This window comes from Eucalyptus grandis, chromosome 10, assembly GCF_016545825.1.
Source record: "Eucalyptus grandis isolate ANBG69807.140 chromosome 10, ASM1654582v1, whole genome shotgun sequence".
NCBI lineage: Eukaryota > Viridiplantae > Streptophyta > Magnoliopsida > Myrtales > Myrtaceae > Eucalyptus > Eucalyptus grandis.
In genome coordinates this window covers 19,431,636-19,452,913 of record NC_052621.1, presented here as the reverse complement: position 1 = coordinate 19,452,913, position 21,278 = coordinate 19,431,636, and the positions used below count along the sequence as shown (strand labels likewise).

General features: G+C 37.3%; 2 protein-coding genes across 2 annotated transcripts; both read left to right on the top strand.

Annotated features, from left to right (window-relative positions):
• Window positions 1-1,234: 1,234 nt before the first annotated feature.
• LOC108953908 (GDP-L-galactose phosphorylase 1-like) lies at window positions 1,235-2,725 on the top strand. Its single transcript, XM_018863768.2, has 2 exons — window positions 1,235-1,373; window positions 2,295-2,725. Exons 1-2 carry the CDS (start codon window positions 1,235-1,237, stop codon window positions 2,723-2,725), a joined length of 570 nt encoding a protein of 189 aa, XP_018719313.1.
• Window positions 2,726-2,819: 94 nt separating this feature from the next.
• Window positions 2,820-4,255, top strand: LOC104423716 (GDP-L-galactose phosphorylase 1-like). Its single transcript, XM_018863592.2, has 3 exons — window positions 2,820-2,982; window positions 3,119-3,379; window positions 3,961-4,255. Exons 1-3 carry the CDS (start codon window positions 2,872-2,874, stop codon window positions 4,159-4,161), a joined length of 573 nt encoding a protein of 190 aa, XP_018719137.2. The 5' UTR covers window positions 2,820-2,871; the 3' UTR covers window positions 4,162-4,255.
• The last annotated feature ends 17,023 nt before the right edge of the window (window positions 4,256-21,278 follow it).

Here is a 21,278-nt window from a genome sequence, read left to right as displayed (position 1 = left end):
AAAACAGAGAGATAGAAGAAAAACAAGAAAAATAAAAAAAAAAATTCAAAAAAATTAAAATATTATTAAAAATTGTCTATATTATCGTTGGTGGCTCCACGTAGGATAATTGACCAAAATTAGCCGGATAAATTAAATTAGCATAAATGCAAGAGATTTAAGACTTATTGACGCTACAAAAATAAATTTAGAACTGAATTTGTACGATTGCAATAGTTTTTAAAAATTTTCATAATTTTCCCAACATAAGGCTATATTACTAAAGGTCAACTTGCACACGTGTCTACCTAAACACGAGCATGATTTGAAAATTAATAGCTGACACGTAACAAATTGTATAACGTTAACACAACACGATTACACGGTAATCGACACACAAAATCGACCGGTAGACAATTAGCCCCAATTAGGACCCGTTGACAACTTTGTCTAGCAAATACAACCCTTTTGATAATTTCTTCGTATGAATCTGCGGTAGCATTTGAGTAATGATGCTCCCAGATGACTTCTTACAGTATTTTCCATGCAATTCTTCTTTTTCGAATTTTGTTATCGCTTCTAATGTTCGAAATAAGACGGGAATAGGCCAAAATTGACAGGTCGATATGAGTTCGAAGAAGTTATTAGGTGAATCCGTGTGATGAGCCTAATGGATGTTAGCAATTGGATCATGCGGATCTGTCGAGATCCGAGGGAGCACATCCACCGCCCTTTACGTGCTGCGATGCAGCACCTCTACCTCATAACACGGAATGGTAGCGGCGCGATCTTCTATAGAAAAGTCAAAGCACTTCGCAGCCGTTGGATACGAATGGATCGGAGGGGTCACGTCCCTCTTTGACTTTCAGTAATTAATGTCTCGTTCCCGACCTTCAGTTCGGAAAAGGATCTCGCTCCGCCAATCTATAAATACAGACTCCCTCCTCCCTATTTCGCCGCCGAGAGAGAGAGAAGCAGAATCACCTGAAGGAATCTAGAGGAATCCGGGTCTCTCGGTTGGCAAGAAGCGGCGTTTCCACGACGGACGAAAGCTCCGACAGGAACTCTCCGAATTTCACCGGGACAGAGACAAGAAACCAGAGCGAAGCCAACTGCGCTATCTTCTTCCGGGGGTCGCATCTTCTGAGCCGGCGGCGGATCCTGGGGGACACCCTTTTGTTTTCGTGGGTAGCTGTTGTGCTGCAACACGTACGTTCCGGTGTATTAATAGGGCCTTGGTTAGAACGACAAAAGGATGTTGACGATCAAGAGGGCCGCCACGGTGGTGTCGAATTATCAGGAGGAGGGTGGCGAGAAGGATAATGCTGCCGTTGCTGTTGAAGGGGAAGCCAAGGGATGTGGTCGTAATTGCCTCGGAAAGTGCTGTTTGCCTGGTAAGTCCCCTGTGACCACACTCTTCCTTTCCTTTTCCTTTTGGCCTATGAAAATTAGAACATTCTCGCTGATTGTTTGCGGTTTAGTCATATATTTGAAGATGAATAGATTGTTTTTGTTGGGTTTGGATGGTTTACCTTTCTCATGATCTGCAGATATCAAACGTTTATCACTTTGTGTGCATATTAGAAGATGGTTCGATTTGGATGTTTCTTTTATGCCACAAAGAGTCTTACATAGAGACGATTGGGTACATTAGCTTTGATAAATTCATATTATTTTAATTAGTTACGCGTTTCGTCCCAATTTCTTTGATGTTCTGATTGTTCTAAGGCCAGTGTACTTTTCTTGCCGGAAAAGATTTCCATTAAAGTTCTTGGGCTTTGCAGACTATTTACCGGCGATTACGCATTGTCTTTGGCTTTCTTTGTTTTGCGCCTAAGTTATGACCATGAGGTTTCAAACTTTTGATTGCTGGTGTATAAAGCTAATTGTGAAATTGGAATAAAATGAGGTGGGCCATCTTCTTTTTTTACCATATTATATGCTGGAAGGTGAACTCTTGATTGAGCTTCAAGTTCTACGGGGCTTTTCTGATCCTTATTTAATTGGAGGGATGCAAATTTTTTATAGCAATGGCCAGCAGCTTTTCTTGATCTTCAATCGTTCTCCACTGCCTGGAGAACGACAATATAGGAATCAAGAATCAAAGATTAGAGAAAAATAAAGGCTGTCGTCATACCCTAGAGGATAAAAAAGCAGCAGTATATTCAATTAAAGACATATATGTGTATAAATAAAATTCATTATATGTGGTGAGAGAGAGAGAGAGAGAGAGAGAGGATGCGGATGTTTGGTTCATTACTTTCTCTATGTTGGCACTGGCTTGTGCCTGATTTAATTGCTAATTGCATCATCAGACCTTCCTCTGTACACGTTCAAGGGAGAAGATTGCGCTGAAGAATCCATCTTCTATCAAAAACCACCTGAGACTTCTTTCCTGCTCAATCTCTTACTTGGACAGTGGAAGAATCGGATGAATCGAGGTCTATTTCGCTACGATGTAACTACATGCAAGACAAAGGTTATTCCTAGCGACTATGGTTTCATTGTGCAGCTGAACGAGGGGCGCCACCTCAAAAAACGCCCAACTGAGTTCCGTGTAGATCAAGTTCTCCAGGATTTCGATGAGAAGAAGTTCAATTTCACCAAAGTGGGCCACGAGGAAGTGCTTTTTATGTTTGAACAAAGTGATGACTGCTACAGTCACTTCTTCCCCAGTGCACCCGCCATTTTCAAGCCTACTTCTCCTAATGTTGTAGCTATCAACGTAAGTCCGTTGCTTCCTTAACACTAAACATTATGCATAGCTTCACTGATGTCCACTAGCTGCTGATGAATAAGGTGGTTAAATTTCTGCTGGTCAGCTCCATTCAGTATGGGCACATTCTCCTTATACCCCGTGTTCTCGACTGCTTGCCTCAGAGGATCGACCACATGAGCTTCTTTCTGGCTCTGTCTTTGGCCAAAGAGGCAGCAGATCCTTTCTTCAGAGTGGGTTACAACAGTCTAGGCACATTCGCCACCATTAACCATCTTCACTTTCAGGTAACATAAACACACTTTGATCCATAATATTGACTAGCTGATTGAGCTACTTTTCTTTTTCTATGGAAGGAGATTCTAACTTTTTTATCCAACCCAGTAGCATTACTTACTTACCTCATTTTTCTTGTTATTACAGGCGTATTATTTGGCTTCTCCATTCCCAGTCGAAAAGGTTCCTACTCTGAGAGTAATGACTTCCACAAGCATGCAGAGAAATGGAGTAGTTGTTTCGCAACTCTTGAAATTCCCAGTCCGTTCACTTGTGTTTGAGGGTAGAGATACTTTATGGGATCTGTCCAGTGCAATTGCTAATTCCTGCATACGCCTTCAGCACAACAACATCCCCTTCAATGTACTGATCGCCGATTGTGGCAAAAGAGTGTTTCTATTTCCACAGGTAACTTTTCATTTTTTCCTTTCACGACAGATTGACAGTTTAATGTCCATAAGCCGTTTTGCTGTGCAATTTAATAGGGGTACTAGCACTTTCAAGATGATCCGTTGTGGTTGGAGTTTAATTCATATATGGTCCATTTAATCATGGCACACAAAGTCTCATCTTTGTTTACGAGGCTTATTTTTCATAGGTCCAATTTCTCGTCTTTGAAGACATCACATCTTATGATGCGATCTGCTTGGCTTGTCATGGAGATCTTTGAGTGTGATGTAGCATTTGTGCAGTTTTTTTTGTTCATGTGCCCCTCTTCTATTCAAGCTGTACTGACTCTTGTATATTTTGACTTTCTTTGCCATGGTTTCTCGATTTACCAATGAAGTTACACTAGTAATGGACCAAATCTCACACTAGAAAGGAACTTCGAGTCAAGAGTTGTGTTTAAGGGGCTAGTTAGGATTCTGAGTATAAGGAAATGTTATTAATTCTCAGTAAATTCTGGTGGTCACCACAGAACAAGGTTGTGTATCTTCATCTTAAGTTTTTAGTTATCGCGCATCTAATTGTGCTCTGTCAATGGTCAGTGTTATGCGAAGAAGCAAGCTCGGGGAGAAGTGAGCCAAGAACTTTTGGAAACTCAAGTAAATCCCGCCATCTGGGAGATTGGCGGACACATAGTGCTGAAGAGACGCAAGAACTTTGAAAATGCGACGGAGGACTATGCATGGAGACTCCTTGCGGAGGTTTCCCTATCAGAGGAGAGTTTCCGAGAAGTGAAGGCTTAAATCTCAGAAGCGGCAGGCTTGTGCGAGATGGATACTGAAGCATATAACTTGCATCAGAGCGAAGAAGTTGTGTCCACATCTTCTGCTGCCACAGCCACCTCACATTTGCATCAAGATTGTCTTGTCGTGAAATGCAGGGCATAGCTCTTGCAGTAGCAGGTATGCACCGTGGATTGCTCCTTGCTGAAGCACAAGGAACTGAAGGCCAGATGATCCTGACAAACTGTCCAGGACAAGATTCCACATCTTGCGTCGCATTGTCTTGCATAGTTTGTCGGTTCGGTGGTGAGGAATGTGGTTCGGTAGATTCGCTGCACCGCAGGGCAGATTACAATCCTTACCAGACAGCCTTGCTTGGACTGACCGTCTGGAAGATTGAAGTTTGACATGGAAATAGCTTCTGAAATAGCTTCTGACTTTGCCATTGCTATTAGAAACGGAGCTTCTGTACTTAATGGTGGCTTTCATGGGCACCTGGGCAGAAGTTGCCTTTTGTAGATTACTGATTGATTTATGTTAGGTAATAAAAACCCAATGTACTTGCATGATGGTGGCCACCGGCCCTTGGCAGTTCTTGTAGGTTTTTCTTGTACTAACCATGAAGTTTGTTGTAGAAATTTATTCTCCCGCCTGCCATTCCAGTGAATCTATGATCTTCAAGCATCATATCCTTTCTTAATCTTTTCATAATTTGAAACGACGTGAATCGGTTTTGAGAATTGGTATTGTATTATACTGAATTAGGAAGCTAGTTGCGATCAATGCGCGCCTTTTATTCATTCAACGATCCGGGACAAGTGGAGTTTTCAAGAGGCAAAAATTATTTTTACCAATGCTAATGAGTGCCGTCAGGGCGAGATTTGTTAAACATATGTGATGGAAGAAATTTTTGATCTGAAGGCGTTGGCTGTGAGTATCACGATGCCGGTCAAGATATAGAAAATTTGCAATATTACTCTATTGTAATGCTTAATAAATCTCCCGAGGCCTAGTCATTAATGTTCTTTATTGGCTTTGTATCACTCTTTTAAGTAAACAAGCATATATGAATGGTATATTTATTTTCACGGAAAATGAAAAACTTTAAAAGTATTTTCTTAAAAATGATTGCCTGTATTAATTTGAGATTTTTTGTGATATTAATCCTTTGTTTTATCTAAATTTTTTCTAAAATGCATATCACTTCAAAAATAATAAAAGTGATGTCAACTTCTTCAATCAATGAAATTGAACGGAGTTCATGAATAGACTTGATTAGGATTTGATAGCACTTATTGAAAGTTTTAAAACTCAATTGCATTTTAGCAACAAAATTTAGAACTTCCAGTGTATTTATTTATTTATTTATTTAGTATAGTTATCCATTGAATTTATAACATTCGTTTGTTTGTAAGGGATGGGCTATAATTCTTTAGTGATGAATTTCTTTTATTGAACCTCTGATGTTATTTATGGTGTCATGTTATCAACTTTTTTAAAGATCCTCTGACACGATATATTGATGATATATGCACTTTTATGTCATAGAAACCTTTTGAGTTTTCTTCAATAAATTGCTTAGCTCCGTTCATTTCACGAAAAATAAATTTTGGGAAAATATTTTCCGAATTTTCTGATGTTCATTTCATGGAAAATGAATTGCTTGGGGAAAACATTTTCCATGAAGGGAAAAAAGTCTTCTAAACTGGAGGAAAATGTTTTTCACTTTTGAAAAATGGAAAATATTTTCCTTACTTGATCTCTTTTATCTCACTCTTATAAGCCCTCACTTCCTCCTCCTCCTCCTTTATTTTTTTTAATTCAAATTATTTTTAATTTTCTTTGTTTTCCCTCATCTTCTTTATTTTTATGTTTTTTTTTCTTTTTTTAATGAGTTTTTATTTCTTTTCTTTTTCTTCCCTTTTCTTTTCTTCTTCCTTGGCCGGTCGGCGACCATAGGCCAACTCTAGTCTCGCCCAAGGCCAAATCCGGCGAGTCGCAAGCTTGCCGGCCTCGGTGGAGCTCGGGCTCCCTTGGATCGAGTGAGTCGTGAGCTTGCTAGCCTCGGGAGCTCAAGCTTGCCAGATCGAGTCGGTGAGCTCAAGGCTCGGCCAATCTAGGTGAGCCACGTTCGTTGGCTGGCAAGTTCACGGCTCGCCTAGCCTTGAGCCACGAGCTTGGATTGGCCAAGCCTCGAGTTTGCCGATTTGGCGATTGCGCCTTGGTCGGTCGCTAGGCAACCGGCCACGTCAAGGCATGCTGCGATGGAGGAAGGAGGATGAAGAAAGAGGGAGGAAAAGAAAAAAGAAAAATAATTCAAAATTCAAAATTTTAAAAATATATATATATATAAAAAATTTGGTCAATTAAAAATATTAATATTTAATTTTTTTGGTAATTTTCCCAAAAAAATCAAATTAGATAACGAACAATTGAAAACATTTTTCACTCAAATTTCAGGTTTTAGCCGAACAATAGAAAATATAGTCTTTTTCTTGAAAATATGTGATATTTTCTTTGAAACGAACGAATCCTTAATCAATAGTTCTTTTTCAACAAAAAAATAAAATAAAATAGTAGTTCTTCTTTAATTTGCTAATGTTCATATTATTAAATAGGGGCAACCATGGAATATTACTTTCAGCCTATATGTATATTTTAAAATAGTATATATGTATAGACAAGTACGAGAACATTTAAATATTATCACAAACTATAACTTTTTCATTTAAATAAAATATAGCATATATATATATATATATATATGTATATATCTTACAAAAATAGAGTCAAGTACAAGAACATTTAAATATTAATTACAAAGATAGTTGCGACCATAGACTATAACTTTTTCATCTAAATATATATATTAATATTGCAAAGTATAGCATATATAAGTATGTATCTTACAAAAATAGAGCTTGTGTTGAGTATGTCTTGAATTTTATTATTTTTATGGGCTTGGGCTAATGTTAGGGCTTGAGGACAATATAAATATTATTTTTCTCAAGTTATTAGTTCAAGAAATTGAGATGGAACAAGTGTTATTTTTGTAATCTTTGAAATTCTACAGTGAATTTTGCTTCTTCTCCCCTCGTAACTTTTCCCGCAAGGGTTTCCACGAAAATCCGATGTTCATTTATTATTCTCAATTTCAATTTCATTTTAGTTTCTGCATCTACCATAACAAACTGGTATGAGAGCCTTAGGGTTTTCTTGATCTTCTGGTTATGGCTTCAAGTTCAACAACGAAATTTGATATTGGGAAGTTTGATTGGAGCGGCAATTTCAATCTATGGCAAGTTCGTATGTTGGTTGTTCTTACATAGCAGGGTTTGAAGAAAACTCTATTTGAAAAAGGACTAGAAAGCATGTCAAATGAAACATGAGAAGAATTGGATGAAAGAGGCATGTCTGCTATTTAGTTGTGCCTCACGAATGAAGTTATGTAGGTGATACAAGATCAGAAAATAGTTATAGGTTTATGGTATAAATTGGAATGTATTTTTTCATAACATCCCTCACCAATTGGTTGAGGCTCAAGCAGCGACTCTTCACTCTTCATATGGCTAAATGTGCTTTTTTTAAATCTCCTATCTCTGAATTCAATGCTATCATCTATGAATTAAGAAGTATTGATATTAAGGTTGAAAATGAGAATTAGGCTCTCTTATTGTTAGTTTCACTACTTTTTTCTTATAAGAATTTTAGAGAAACCAAGACTGTTAGTAAAGAAACTATTGATGTTGAAGATGTCAAGACTAGTCTCCTAAATAAGCAGAAACTAGATACATAATTGACTTTTGAAGGAAGTAATGATCATGGGACTAGTTTAGTTGCTAGAGGAAAGTCTGTTGAGAGAAGTAATGGTGGCAGGTTCAGATCAAAATCAAAGCATAGGGATTTGATTTGCAACTATTGTAAGTCTAAAGGGCATATCAAGATAAATTGTCTAACATTAAAAGCAAAACAGCAAAGAGAAATATGATCAGCAAAATCAAAGAAGTGCAAATCGACAAAACAATAAGAACTACTTGATCAGACAGAATCAAGGAAACGAAAACCCGCTTAAGCTAGTGTTGCTTAAAAAAGAAAATGAAGATTGGTTATTGGTTGCAGATGATAAATAAAAATAAAAATTCAATGATAGTTGGATTCTTGATTTAGGTTGTTCGTATCACATGTGCCTTAATTGTGACTAGTCCTTAATGTACAAAGAATTTAATGGTTGAATTATTCTAATGGGAAACAATGCTAAATGCAAAGCAGTTGGGATTGGGACTGTCAACATTAAGATGTATGATGGCATCATCAGGACTTTGGATAATGTTAGACACATTCTTGATTGGAAGAAAAACCTCATTTCTTTGAGTACACTTAATGCTAATGGTTGTAAGTTTATAGCTAAAGGTAGAGTTATGAAGATTATGAGAGGTTCATTTTTACTGATGAAAGGATTGAAAACCGTCACTTTGTATCAATCGATTCAACTGTAATATCATCCACTATGACAGAATCAAACAATATTAAATTATGGTATATAAGGTTAGGCCATATGAGTATTAAAGGAATGGAGGAGCTACATAAGAGAGGTTTTTCAGGGCCTACAAAAGTTCCTTCGAAAGGCCTTGGTTTGAGGTATTTACTCACTTTCATTGATGATTTTTAAAGAAATGTTTAAGTTTATTTTTTAAAACAAAAAAGTGATGTTTTCATTACACTTAAATATGGAAAACATTAATTGAGAAACAAACTGGTAAGAAGATTAAGCGGTTGAGAACAAATAATGGGTTGGAATTTTGTGGAAGTGAGTTGAATGAGTTTTGCAAAGTTGAAGGTATTATGAGGCATTATACAACGGTGAATACACTACAATAGAATGGTATTGCAGAACACATAAGCTTATTAGAAAAGACTAGATGTTTATTGTCTAACGATGGTTTAGGCAAGAAGTTTTGGGCTAAAGCAGTCAATACAGCTACTTGGTCGATAAATCATTCTCCTTGCACATCTATTGAGTGCAAGACACTTGAGGAGGTTTGGTCACGTAAACCCGCTAATTATTATTCTTTTTAAATATTTGGATTTTCAGTATATACACATGTTAATGAAGGCAAATTAGAGCTTAGAGCAAAAAAAAAAAATGCATCATTCTTGATTATACTTCTTGTGTAAAAGGTTATAGATTTTGGTATGCTAATTTATCTAAGATTATTATCAACAGAGATATTACTTTTGATGAGTCTACTATGTTTCATCCTAAGAAAGAATCATCTATTTTTTGTGATGAAAATTCATAAAGTGTTGCAAAGAAAGTAGAGCTTGAAATAATTTCTTTGCAACCAATTCAATCATCTTTAGATAATATTGAGTTTGAATCCTAAAGAGGAATAGTATTCTATTGTCAGAGATATACCAAGAAGGACGGTGAAACCTCCATAGAAATATGGATTCTAAGATTTTATTGCTTATGCGCTTTCCATTGTAGAGTCAATAGAGTATAGTGAACCAAAAACCTACAAAGAAGCCGGCTCTTCAAAAAATTCAGCAAAGTGATCAGTTGCTATGAGCGAGCGAAGGATGGAATCTCTTGAAAAGAATTAAACTTGGGAGCTTGTCAAGCCACCAAGAGAAAAGAAAATTGTAAGTTGTAAATGGGTATTCAAAAGAAATGAAGGTACTCTTGGAGTTGAAAACATCAAGTTCAAAGTTTGTCTAGTTGCTAAAGGCTATAGTCAGATTGAGGGAGTTGATTTTAATTATGTGTTCTCACTTGTAGTTAAATACAGCTCTATTTGGGTTTTGCTTGCATTAATTGCTATGCATGATTTAGAGGTGAAACAACTTGATATGAAAACGACTTTCTTGCGTGGTGAACTTGAAAATAAAATCTATATGGGTCAAGTAGATGGTTTTCAATTTTAAGGTAAGGAAGATCATGTTTTTCTATTAAAAAAGTCTATATATGGTTTGAAGTAGGGGTGTGCAACAGGAACCGCCCAAATCGGGAACCGGCCGGACCGAACCGAACCAGCCGGTTTTGGGCGGTTCCCACGGTCGACGGTCCGGTTCCCGATTCCAAGGTGGGAACCAGACCAACTGGACTGTACCAAATTTTTTAATATATAATTTATTATATTTATATATATATATATATATATATATATATAGAATTAACAAAAAAATATATAAACATGACAACTTATTGCAACCAAAATTGCAATTTGAGGTAGGAACCTCTTATGTGGCCAAGAGACCATTAAAACCATTTTTATTACTCTTTTATTTATAGAAAAAATCTCCTTGTTAGTTTCATCTTCTACTCGATGTGGGACTAAGGCTCCAAGAGTCCCACATCGACTAAACATTCAAAGAGCAGAAGAGAAATTGTCTATAAAATTTAAGCCAAGCACAATCTTTAGCCAAATTGTTCATGGTCTTTATGGTTAAAGTTAAGTGTGAATCACACAAGTGAAGTTTGAATATTTTGCACGTGGGAACATGTGTGATTAGTTTTGTTGAATCGCCCGAGAACCGAATTGGATTGATCGGTCCGAAGCGCGGTCACTCTTTAGTGCAAAAAAGTAGAGCCGATTTTGTTGGACCGGACCGGACCGGACCGGAACCGATGATCCGGTCCGGTTCTCGGTTCCAAGGTGGAACCGGACCGAACCGAGAACTGATCACCCCTAGTTTAAAGCAATCACCGAGACAATAGAATAAAAGGTTTGGTTTGTTTATGGTGCAAATTGGCTATTATAGGAGCAAATATGATGGCTATGTATATTTGCACAAAACTTTCAAGTGGCTTTTTATTTATTTGTTATTATATGTTGACTGTAGCAAAAGATAAATTTGATATACATAATTTGAAGGCATAGTTGAGCATTGAATTTGAGATGAAGGAATTAAGTGCAGTGAAGAAAATCCTAAGCATTGAAATTCAGTGAGGTCAAAAAAGAGAAAAATTATATCTCTCCTAAAAAAGCTATATCGAGAAGGTGTTAGATTGTTTTGGCATGAAAGATACAAAACTAATAAGTACTCGTCTTGTTGTATTTTAGATTATTAACTAATTTATGTCCACAAATAGATGATGACCTAAAATATATGTCACATGTTCCATACTCTAGTGCAGTTGGTAGCATAATGTATGCCATGGTTTGTACTTGACCAGACATTTCACATGATGTTAGCATGATAAGTGGATATTTATCATACCTAGGCAAAATTCATTGGCAAGCTGTGAAGTGAATTTTGAAATATTTGAAGTGTACTTTTCATTTTGGTTTAGAGTTTGGAAAAACTGATGACATTCTGACAGGATATGTTGATTCTGATTATAACGGTGACCTTGATAAGAGGAGGTCTTTGACTAAGTACATCTTTATTATTGGAGGTTGTGCAATTAGTTGAAAAGCTACTTTGCAACATGCAATTGCTTTGTCGACTACAGAAGCATATCATTTGGCTATTGTAGAGGTAGTTAAAGAGGTCATATGGTTAAAAGGCTTATTGAAGAGCTCAATATGAATCATGGTGTGACTGTTGTCCATTGTGATAGTCAGAGGTCTATACATCTTACTAAAGACTAGATGTATCATAAGAGGACAAAGCACGTTGATGTACGATATCATTTTATTCGAGACATTATTGCCAATGGCTATATTAATGTCTTGAAGATTGATACAGAAAACAATCTAGTTGATATGTTGATGAAATCTTTGCCTATTGCCAAATTCAAGCATTCCTTGATTTTGGTTAATGTTTGCTACAACTAAGTTTCACTCTAATAGGAGGAGAAGATTGTTTGTTACTTATATAGAATTCAAGCCAAGGAGAAAATTTGTTGAGTATGTCTTGATTTTTTTTTTCTTTTTATGGGCTTGGGCCAATGTTAGGGCTTGGGGACAATATAAATATTGTTTTTCTCAAGTTATTAGGTCAAGAAGTTGCGACAAAAAAAGTCATAGTTTTCAAAGTCACCTTTTGTAATCCTTGAAATTCCATAATGGATTTTACTTCTCCTCCCCCCGTAGTTTTTCCCGCAAGGGTTTCTACGTACATTAGGCGTTCTTTTATTCTTCTCAATTTCAATGTTGTTTTTGTTTCCACATCTGCCATAACAATTTATACATAGTATATGCATATCAATTAGAGACTCACTAAAAATATGCACAATAATCTCTATACAAAATATAATAAAAATGCACCATGCAACACTTTCAAACGTGTAAATTTTCTCTTTAATTTGTACTTTTCTTTTGGCAACTTAGATGTAGGATAGTCTTATTAACATCTAAATTTTTCATTTTCCTTTTATAACTTAGATGTAAGAACTAATTTTTTTTAGAAAAATTCAAACTTACTTTTAAATTACTATTTCAAAGAATTCCTATTCACATGAGAAGAATTTCTTCTTCTTTTTCAGAAGGCCTTACATCTTTGTCTTTTAAAAGGGCTAGATAATGTTTGCATTGCTAGTCTACATCCTAATAGCAATTACCTGTATGAGGGTTTTTGAAGTAGACAAGAGGATCTACTTCAAAATTGAAAGACTCTATTTCAAGTCTTTCTCCTTCAACTTCATCTTGTGGGATGCATAGCTGCACCATCAAAATGGTAGGAGAAATGGAAGAAGAAGGGTTTCATCCTTTTTCCTTTGAATAGTCAAATTTAATGACCATGTTGCACTCTTTCTTCTTAGTGAATTTAGATTCTAAAGACTAAATTCTCAGCATATTCTAGTGAAGCTTCTCATACAAAGTCAATCATTCAAGTGTCTAAGAGAAGCTTAATCAACTATAATGGGGGGATCTACCTCAGAACATGAATGCACAAAGTTGTCTAATTAGTATCTACAGAAATCAAAGAAGCATCTTTTGGTCTCGAAAGAGCCAATCAAGGGCGTGATTTAGGACTCTGTACACCATCTAATAATGAAGGGTTACATAACAAAGTTCGAAGTTTAGGGGGCTAGAATGATTTGTAACTGGACTTTCAAAGCATTACCTAAACGAGGTTTGAAAGAACCATAGAAGGGTTTGAAAATAGTGTTACAAATATTGTCCTAGCATTGCAAGTGGTTTCGATTGTTCTAATACATGCATGTTTGTAGTCAAGAAACCAAGTGTAAAGTCGTGCTACACGGGCCGCCACCAAGAGGCCTTTATTGTCACGCCCCGATCCTCCAAGCACATGCCCATTTCGGCTTGGTCGATTAAATAGCGACATCCTAGGACGTATCGCCGACCCATTCATTTTTAATGCACATGCGAAAACTAATAATAATCCCCAGACAATAACAAAATGGAATAGAAAAGTAAGGTCATAAGTTCTCGAACTAAAAATCCAACCACACTTATATATATACAAGCAAACCAAATTGAATATATTACAATACGAACTACCAAAGTCGGGTCCTACACAAAATCAGCTCATGAAACAGGGTCTATAAACAGGGGTGGGGTTTGCAATCAACTATGGGTCTTCGTCCTCCCCGTCATCTCCTTCCACACTCCAGCTGAAGCCTACAGCAAAACACACAGGTAATTCTGGCTCTTCAAGTTTAGGGTCCACCAGATCTACCATCGATCCACCTTAAGGGTCTACAGTGCCCTTTCCAAACGCAACCTCCAACACATACAAAGGTACATTCGATTCCGGTATGGGGTCTTCTCTCTGTCCATTACGATACAGGCAATGCCATGCCCGGTATTGATGGGGTACCTTTTTGGGTAGACCCGCATCAACCCAAATTATGGACTTCACTAGTTCGTACTCCAGCTCCTCAGGGTGCCCAGTCTCTAGGCGCAAACACGAGTCAGAGGACTTACCTTGGCCTCAGTCTCTTCCTGCAAGTCAATTCAATTCCTACAATCATTGAATCACACCATTACATCAAATCACAAATGCCAATCGAAACATCGATCAATCGACCTAGTCAATTCTAAGACAACATAATCCTCTCACAATCATCTCAATTTTTCATTCCCGACTCTTAATCACAGCCCAATGGCACAACCTATAATAGGTGGTAAATCACGGTCCATGGGCACAACCTGTAATAAGTGGTAAATGACGGTCTAATGGGCACAACTAACTCCAATTTCGGTGGTTTATCACGGCCCAACAGGCACGGCCTATGATAGGCGGTAATCATGGGCTAATGGGTATAGCCATACTTCGGTGGTTTTCTTGATCTATTCAGAGCATCACACGATTATTCGCCCACGGACAACAACTTCTCCCTTCACAATTAAATTCCGCAATTACCACGATTCTTCGGCCTATTTTCCTCGAGTTAAAAATACTCGATAAAAATAATCGTATGTAGGTACACGGTCAGCCCCAGCCAAAATACAATCTTTTCTCACTTGAAAATCCCACTATTTATTATAGTGCATAAAAACATTTTTGGCACTGTAAACCGACACTCGGAGATTTTATAATTAAATACTGAAATTAAATAAATTTTGGGATAAATCCCAAAATTACAAATCACACACAATCAGCACAATTTATCATCTAGAAAAATAATCTAACCGCACCATTGCAATCAGCATAACATTCTGGTCACCGGCTATCCCGGTCTAATTTTTGAAAATTAATTAATTAATTAATTACGGAAAATAATTATTAAATGCCAATAAATAGAACTTAGGCCCGTAAAGCCTAATTGAAAGCCAAGATGGGTCCAGAAAATTTTCGAACCACTTTAGATAAATAATAAAGCTTGTCTAGGCCCTAATTGCACTAAACTATCCACCTAACATGCATCAATAATTAATTAAATCACTAGTCTACTCTAACTATTTACAATCCATGCTTAACTTAAACTAAACAACCATTAAGCGTCATTATTTACTAAGTGAGGATTAGTCAGTTAAACTCACTTGATTAACAAACTACTCGGTTTGAAACGACAGGAACATGGTGAGGATCAACTATCTCCAAAGCAGGCCTACCAACCGAGGTTCGGAAGGCACCAAAACGAGCCAAAACAGTAGCTATGAGACCCACTTCATGCTGTCTCTGTTGGGTGCTGGACTTGGCCAAGAAAGAAGGTTTGGTCAATTGGCTAAGGTGGAGATGACGAAGGGAGGGGCGGACGGCTGTAGCAGCTCTTCACGGCGGCAAGCGGGCTGTCCAGCGACTCCAGCAGCGACAGAAGGGCTACGACTAGCTCCAGGGACACCTTGGGTTCGTGATGGTGGTAGAACGGAGGCCTGGAACGGTGGAGATACACGCAGAGTTGGTTGGATTTGCGAGCAGGGCGCAATAGGGTTGTGGCGATCAGACAGCTGGCGGGGCTGCTTCGGCGGCTTCCTAGCTTATCTTTGGACTTGTTGAAGACTTCCAGGAGCTAAAAGGGGATAGGGGTCGACGGAGAGGGCAGGGGAAAGGAGGGGGAACCGGCTTTGAGCTGGAGGGGCCACCAATTGCCTTATCCTCATCTTCTCGTCCCCTTTAGAGGGCTCCATCAAACCCAGCTGGCCTCTTGGCCAATTTCCAACCCAAAATACCCATTTTAGAAGCTTGAGTTGGTCCAAAGGTTGGGTCTATGGGAAGCAAACGAATTTCACACAATTTCCTCACAATTAGACTTTAAAAAACTTCTTGAATCAACACGTATCGACATGTATAAATTCAACTGTCGAGTCCTCAATCAAATTGGTATTTTTCCTCGCCAATATAACCCACTTGCATCCCAATTTTGTAATAAAAAACGGTCATCTGAATTTTCTGGATAAAAACGACCCTACCTCGACTTTTTTCCCAAAAAGTCTCAGTTTGTAGAAAAATCTTTGGAGACTGAGTCGACGTTCCTAAAATGATTTGTGACATAAAAGAACTTTCAATTTCTAAAATCGGATTCAATTTTGCGGTTAATTTCAATCTGGCGCGTTTTTAACGTAACCTAAGCTACCGGGTAGCTTTTAGAAATTTTTAGTGCAAATGAACCGTGGTCGATTTTCTTCGAGCCATAATGAACCCATTCGACACATTGGCAACTCTCGGTGGTCATAAAATATCGAGGTTTCAAATACGAACATAGAGTACCAAAACGACATAAAAATTAGTGCCGGTTAACGAGAATTTTGTAATTTAGTGGAATCACCCACGTTTAGCCACACATTTCTATTGAACCGACCTATCTCTAATCTCTGGTTGATTTTTAACTGTGTCGTAATGACTTTTGTAGATGAGCACGGTCGAGTAATCGATTCCTGATCGAATTCTCAAGTTTAATGCATTAAAATCCCTTAATGGGCTTTCCTAGATAGTCTAATTATCTCACGAGTGATCAGCTCTAAGAATAGCACTATAAGCGCGTTGATGAAAGGTCTGCTTAATTTAATTGAAAGCAAAAGTGAAAAATTCAGGATGTCACATTTATGACCATGAAAGTTAAGTGCAAGGTTAATAGCACCAAAGTGGAGGTGCATATATACTTGTTGGAGCCACTATTGGAGAAATTATGAGGAATCACATTTAGTTGCTCTACCTTGAGATATTGTCCAGCAAATGAGCCAAGTAATACATGAATAGAAATATGTCTTACAAAAGACATAACACATTATTTTAGTTAATGCCCTCTTGCTGAGTATACCCCTTTGCAATAAGTCTTGCCTTATATTTCACTACATCGACAACGAGATTTCCCTCATTTCATTTGTAGACTAATTTGCACTCGACAATCTTTTATCTTTTGGGTGGTTTGATGAATTCACATGTCTGATTCTGATGGAATGATTCAATCTCTTTGCTCAAAGCTTCTAGCCATTGAGATGACTCAAAACCAACCATCACCTTAGAGTTAAACAAAGGCTCATTTGTCTCTATCTCATCACCTACATTCAATACATAAGTAATATAAGAATAATCGAACTTATTAGTGGTTTAATTTACATTCTCTGTCTACTCATGGCTAGACTATTATGTGGCTCTATTAGTTGCTTTGTATCACCGACTTGCAATCTTAGTCTCCATTACCTCTAAGGTCTCTAGAGGCTTCACTTAAAACTCCACCTCACTACCGACATCCTGATCCGTTTGCTTCGCTAGTTGAGTCTCAAAATTCATCTTTCGAAGCATATCAATTTCAATGAAGATAATGTCTCTAATTACTGGAAACCAAGTGATATGGAATATGTGGTCCATAGCCAGTAGCCTTTCACCTCTTGTGCATAATCCATAAATATGAACTTTTTCAACCTCTGCTCAAGCTTACCATTACTTGTACGAGCATATGTAGGAAATCTAAATACTTCTAATTCAGTTAATAGGTTTCCTCAACCATGCTTCCTTAGGACACTTCAACTCGATAGTAGATGATAAAGATTGACTAACTAGGTAATAGATCAAGTTTAGCACTTTGTCCCAAAATTACTTGTTTGTCCTACATGCGAAAGCACGCACCAAGCATTCTCAAGTAGAGTTCTGCTCTTCCGTTCGACAATGCCATTCTACTGTGATGTCTCGAGAATTGTGCGATGTCTCATAATCTCCAATCTGATATAATTTGGTAAAATCATTACCATAGAAATCCATGCCATTGCTTAGGTATTTGATCTATCTAGTTGACTGCTTTTTAATCAATTTCTTAAATTTCTTAAACTGATTGAGCATCTCAAATTTGTGATTTAGGATGTATACCCACATCTTTTTTGAAAAAATGTCGATGAATGTCAACACATATTGGGCACCTCCTTTAAAATAAAATAGTAGAGATGACCCTAGACGTTTGAATTGGTTGCTTAGTTGAATGATTAGTTGTACTGGATTTTATCCTATGCTACTTCTTAAAGATGTACTGCTCTCATAGGTCCAGCTCCGTTGTCTTATGACCTTTCAATAACCCCCTTCTTACTCAGCATTGGCACACTTGTCTCATTCATGTGCCTCAACCGCATGTGCTATAATTGAGTCAACTTTGTTTGACTCACTTGCTGAAACTTCACCAAAACCTGTCACGATTTTTGTTTCTAGTAAATGAAAGAAAATCACATTCTCTTTTTTTTTTCCATCCGTCATTATTATGGTACCTCAAGAGATCTTTAACACTCCACCCTCAGTGGTGTGCTTGCACCGATGCCATTGGGTATCCGTAGAGAAATAAAGTTCTTCTTGAGGTCCATTACATGCCTCACATCTATCAATGTGCGCTCTATGCCATTGTATATCCGAATTCAAACTATCCCTATTCCCACAAATGAACAAGTTGTGTTGTTCCCCATAAGAACTCAACTACCATTTGTAGTATTGTATGTAGTATGTTAGTTCCTATAAGGAGTCATGTGATAGGAACTCACATAATCTAGTACCTACCCATCTTCTTGAGTTTTGGTACATGCCTCATGTCTATCAATGTGCACTCTACGCTCATACATTTGAATTCAAACTTCAGACAACCAAGCAAGCTGTGTCATTCCCCATAAGAACTCTTATCACCATCTGTAGTATTGTAAGTAGGGAGCTAATTCCCATGAGGAGTCATGTGATAGGAACACATGAAATATAGCACCTACTCATCTCCTAACGAACCAGTCACAAAGAACAACCTCAGCATCATTGATGCTCTCCTTGGCTACGTTTGGTGCACTGCTTGAGGAATCTTGCTCTTTGCCTTTATTTCTTAACTTTGGATAATCCTTATAATACTTGCAATACTTCACGCGACTCTTGAACTTTTTGTGTTGCGACTTTGATATGCTTTTACCTCTATTGCCGGCCTCCAATGTGTATCTCTTCCTCATATCATTGGCTCTCGTGTTACATCGTACTCTAGATTGTCATCACACAACTCTCTCAATCACTCTTTAGAGAACAACACAAAATTTACTTCTTTCGTGGTAATCATAGTATGCCTTTATAATAGTGAGTTGGTAAAATGCTCCCATAACTTTGGTGGATATGCTAACAATGTCATGCCTTATGTTCATCAATTAGTGTGACGTCCTAAAATTCAAGCCCTTTAAGGGATGAATGAATGTTAATTTCGTTAATGCATTGTTTGTTGATCTCACTCGGAATTGATCAACCCTGAGATACTGACCTTGAGGGGAAAGGTTAATGAGGACATAACTCGTGCGACTAAAGAACTTGACCTGGGAAAACAACTTGACCGTGAGACTTGTGTGAGAACAATCTTGTAGATAGGCAGGCTGATTTCAAGGAACGACTAGAAGTCGATGCGCAGACAGAACATAATGGAACGACGGGTGATTCTATTTACTATTATCAAGCCCCCGAACAACCCTATATCGATTATCGATAATTGTGTACTTTGAAATAATAATCTATCTCTGCAATTTCATGTAGTTAAGGACGTCCATGTGTCAAGATGTCTAGAACATGATTTGGCATGAGTTGGTTACGCCTGAATCCTCAAAACCGCCTGTCAGTCTAAGTTGTACCAAAATGGCATACGAGCGAAATTGACATGGCATCAGAATTCAAGATTGAATTTCGAATTTTCGGGAACGTTTGAGATGGACTTTTAGAAGATGCTACTCGATATTTGATAGCACCAGTTAAGCCGAGTATTTCCAAGAAGGATTTATGGACCGAGGAACGAGCCTATGAGGACATGGGCCGGGCAAGGCTAGTGTGGGCCTCGTGCCAAGGTGGGACAGCCACCATGGTAGGCCCGAGACAAGCAAGTGAGCATGTTGGATCCAACCAACCATTTTACCTTCCGAACCCATTGTCTAACTGTTGATAAAATTCTAAACGCAAGTACACGTATCGAACAAGTAATATAATGATGAGAACAAGTATCGTCCCACAGAGATCGATGATTAATAAACCAATTAAATACTAAAATAGAGTAATTCTAAAGTTTATCTAACAGATCAAAATATAACTAAGAATAAATTAAAAACAAAATTTGTAGACTAAATGCAGTAAATCGATAAGATAAATATGTTAGAGCATCTGATTTCACCATAACCACTAGATATGAATTTCATATTGTTATGAGTACAAGAATGATATCAAACATGTGATAGCGGAATTTCCTAATCTATTTACTATCCTATCTCTAGGTATAGCAAACCTACTCAGCTTATTAATCCACTATATCTATATGTGAATTAAAATAAACATGAGTGCATTAAAAACTATGAATATTCCCGGTTTACAATGAGTCTTTTGGATCACCTTATCACCGAAAGCTACACAAATAACGCGGTATATTTCTATCAACGTTTAATTCATGGTTATATATTATAATGAGCAATTGCATATTATCACCTCTCGAGTCTCAAACATGCACATCGATCATTCAAGTGGTGGCCGGTCACTCAAAAGCATTAAACGCAATAATATATAACTCACATGAATGAAATCAATTGTAAAACATAAAAATCAATAAATTCATATCATCATGGTTAGGCTACATCGTAGCCCTAACAAAAGAAAATTAGAACATAGTAGAAGAAGAAATAAAAATATAGATCAAACCCAGTATCTTGAATTAAAAGACAAGAATTCTGTCACCACTTTTGTCTTCTCTTCAATATACTTGAAAAACTCTCAGAAGAATAAAAAAAAACGATCTAACTCTCGGAAGAATAAAAAAAAAACAATCTAACTCTCACCCTAGCTACTCTCTCTGTCTCTATTTATAGGATATATCCAATATATCTATCTCTCAACGCTTGCAGATAACATTAGGGAACAAAATCAAGAATTTCATGATTTGATATCCATCTTCCACTGCTGCTTTTATTTGAATTCCTGATAGTTACCATTCTTTTCCTTATCCTCTTCATATCTCATTATTCTACATAAACAAGGAAAATTCAAATAATCAGAACGAAATCCAAATATTTTCTCACAGATAATGCATTAATTACTACCTAAAATAGGTAAAATAACTCTATTTTTATAGAGTTATCACTAACCTTGAGCATTTTTTAGCCCAACCAATTCTCGAGCCCGTTCCTATTCATTTCCTAGCCCGTTTCTTAGGCCCGCCCTTCATTTTCAACCCAATGGTAGATTGGGAATTGTGAAAGATGGAAATGACCATTTTGCCCCTAGTTGTTGTGAGGAAAGTCAAAAAGAAGAAAGAGAATATGATGTCACTTGCGTGGGGACTTGAAACGTGCATTGAATGGCCTTAATGAGGC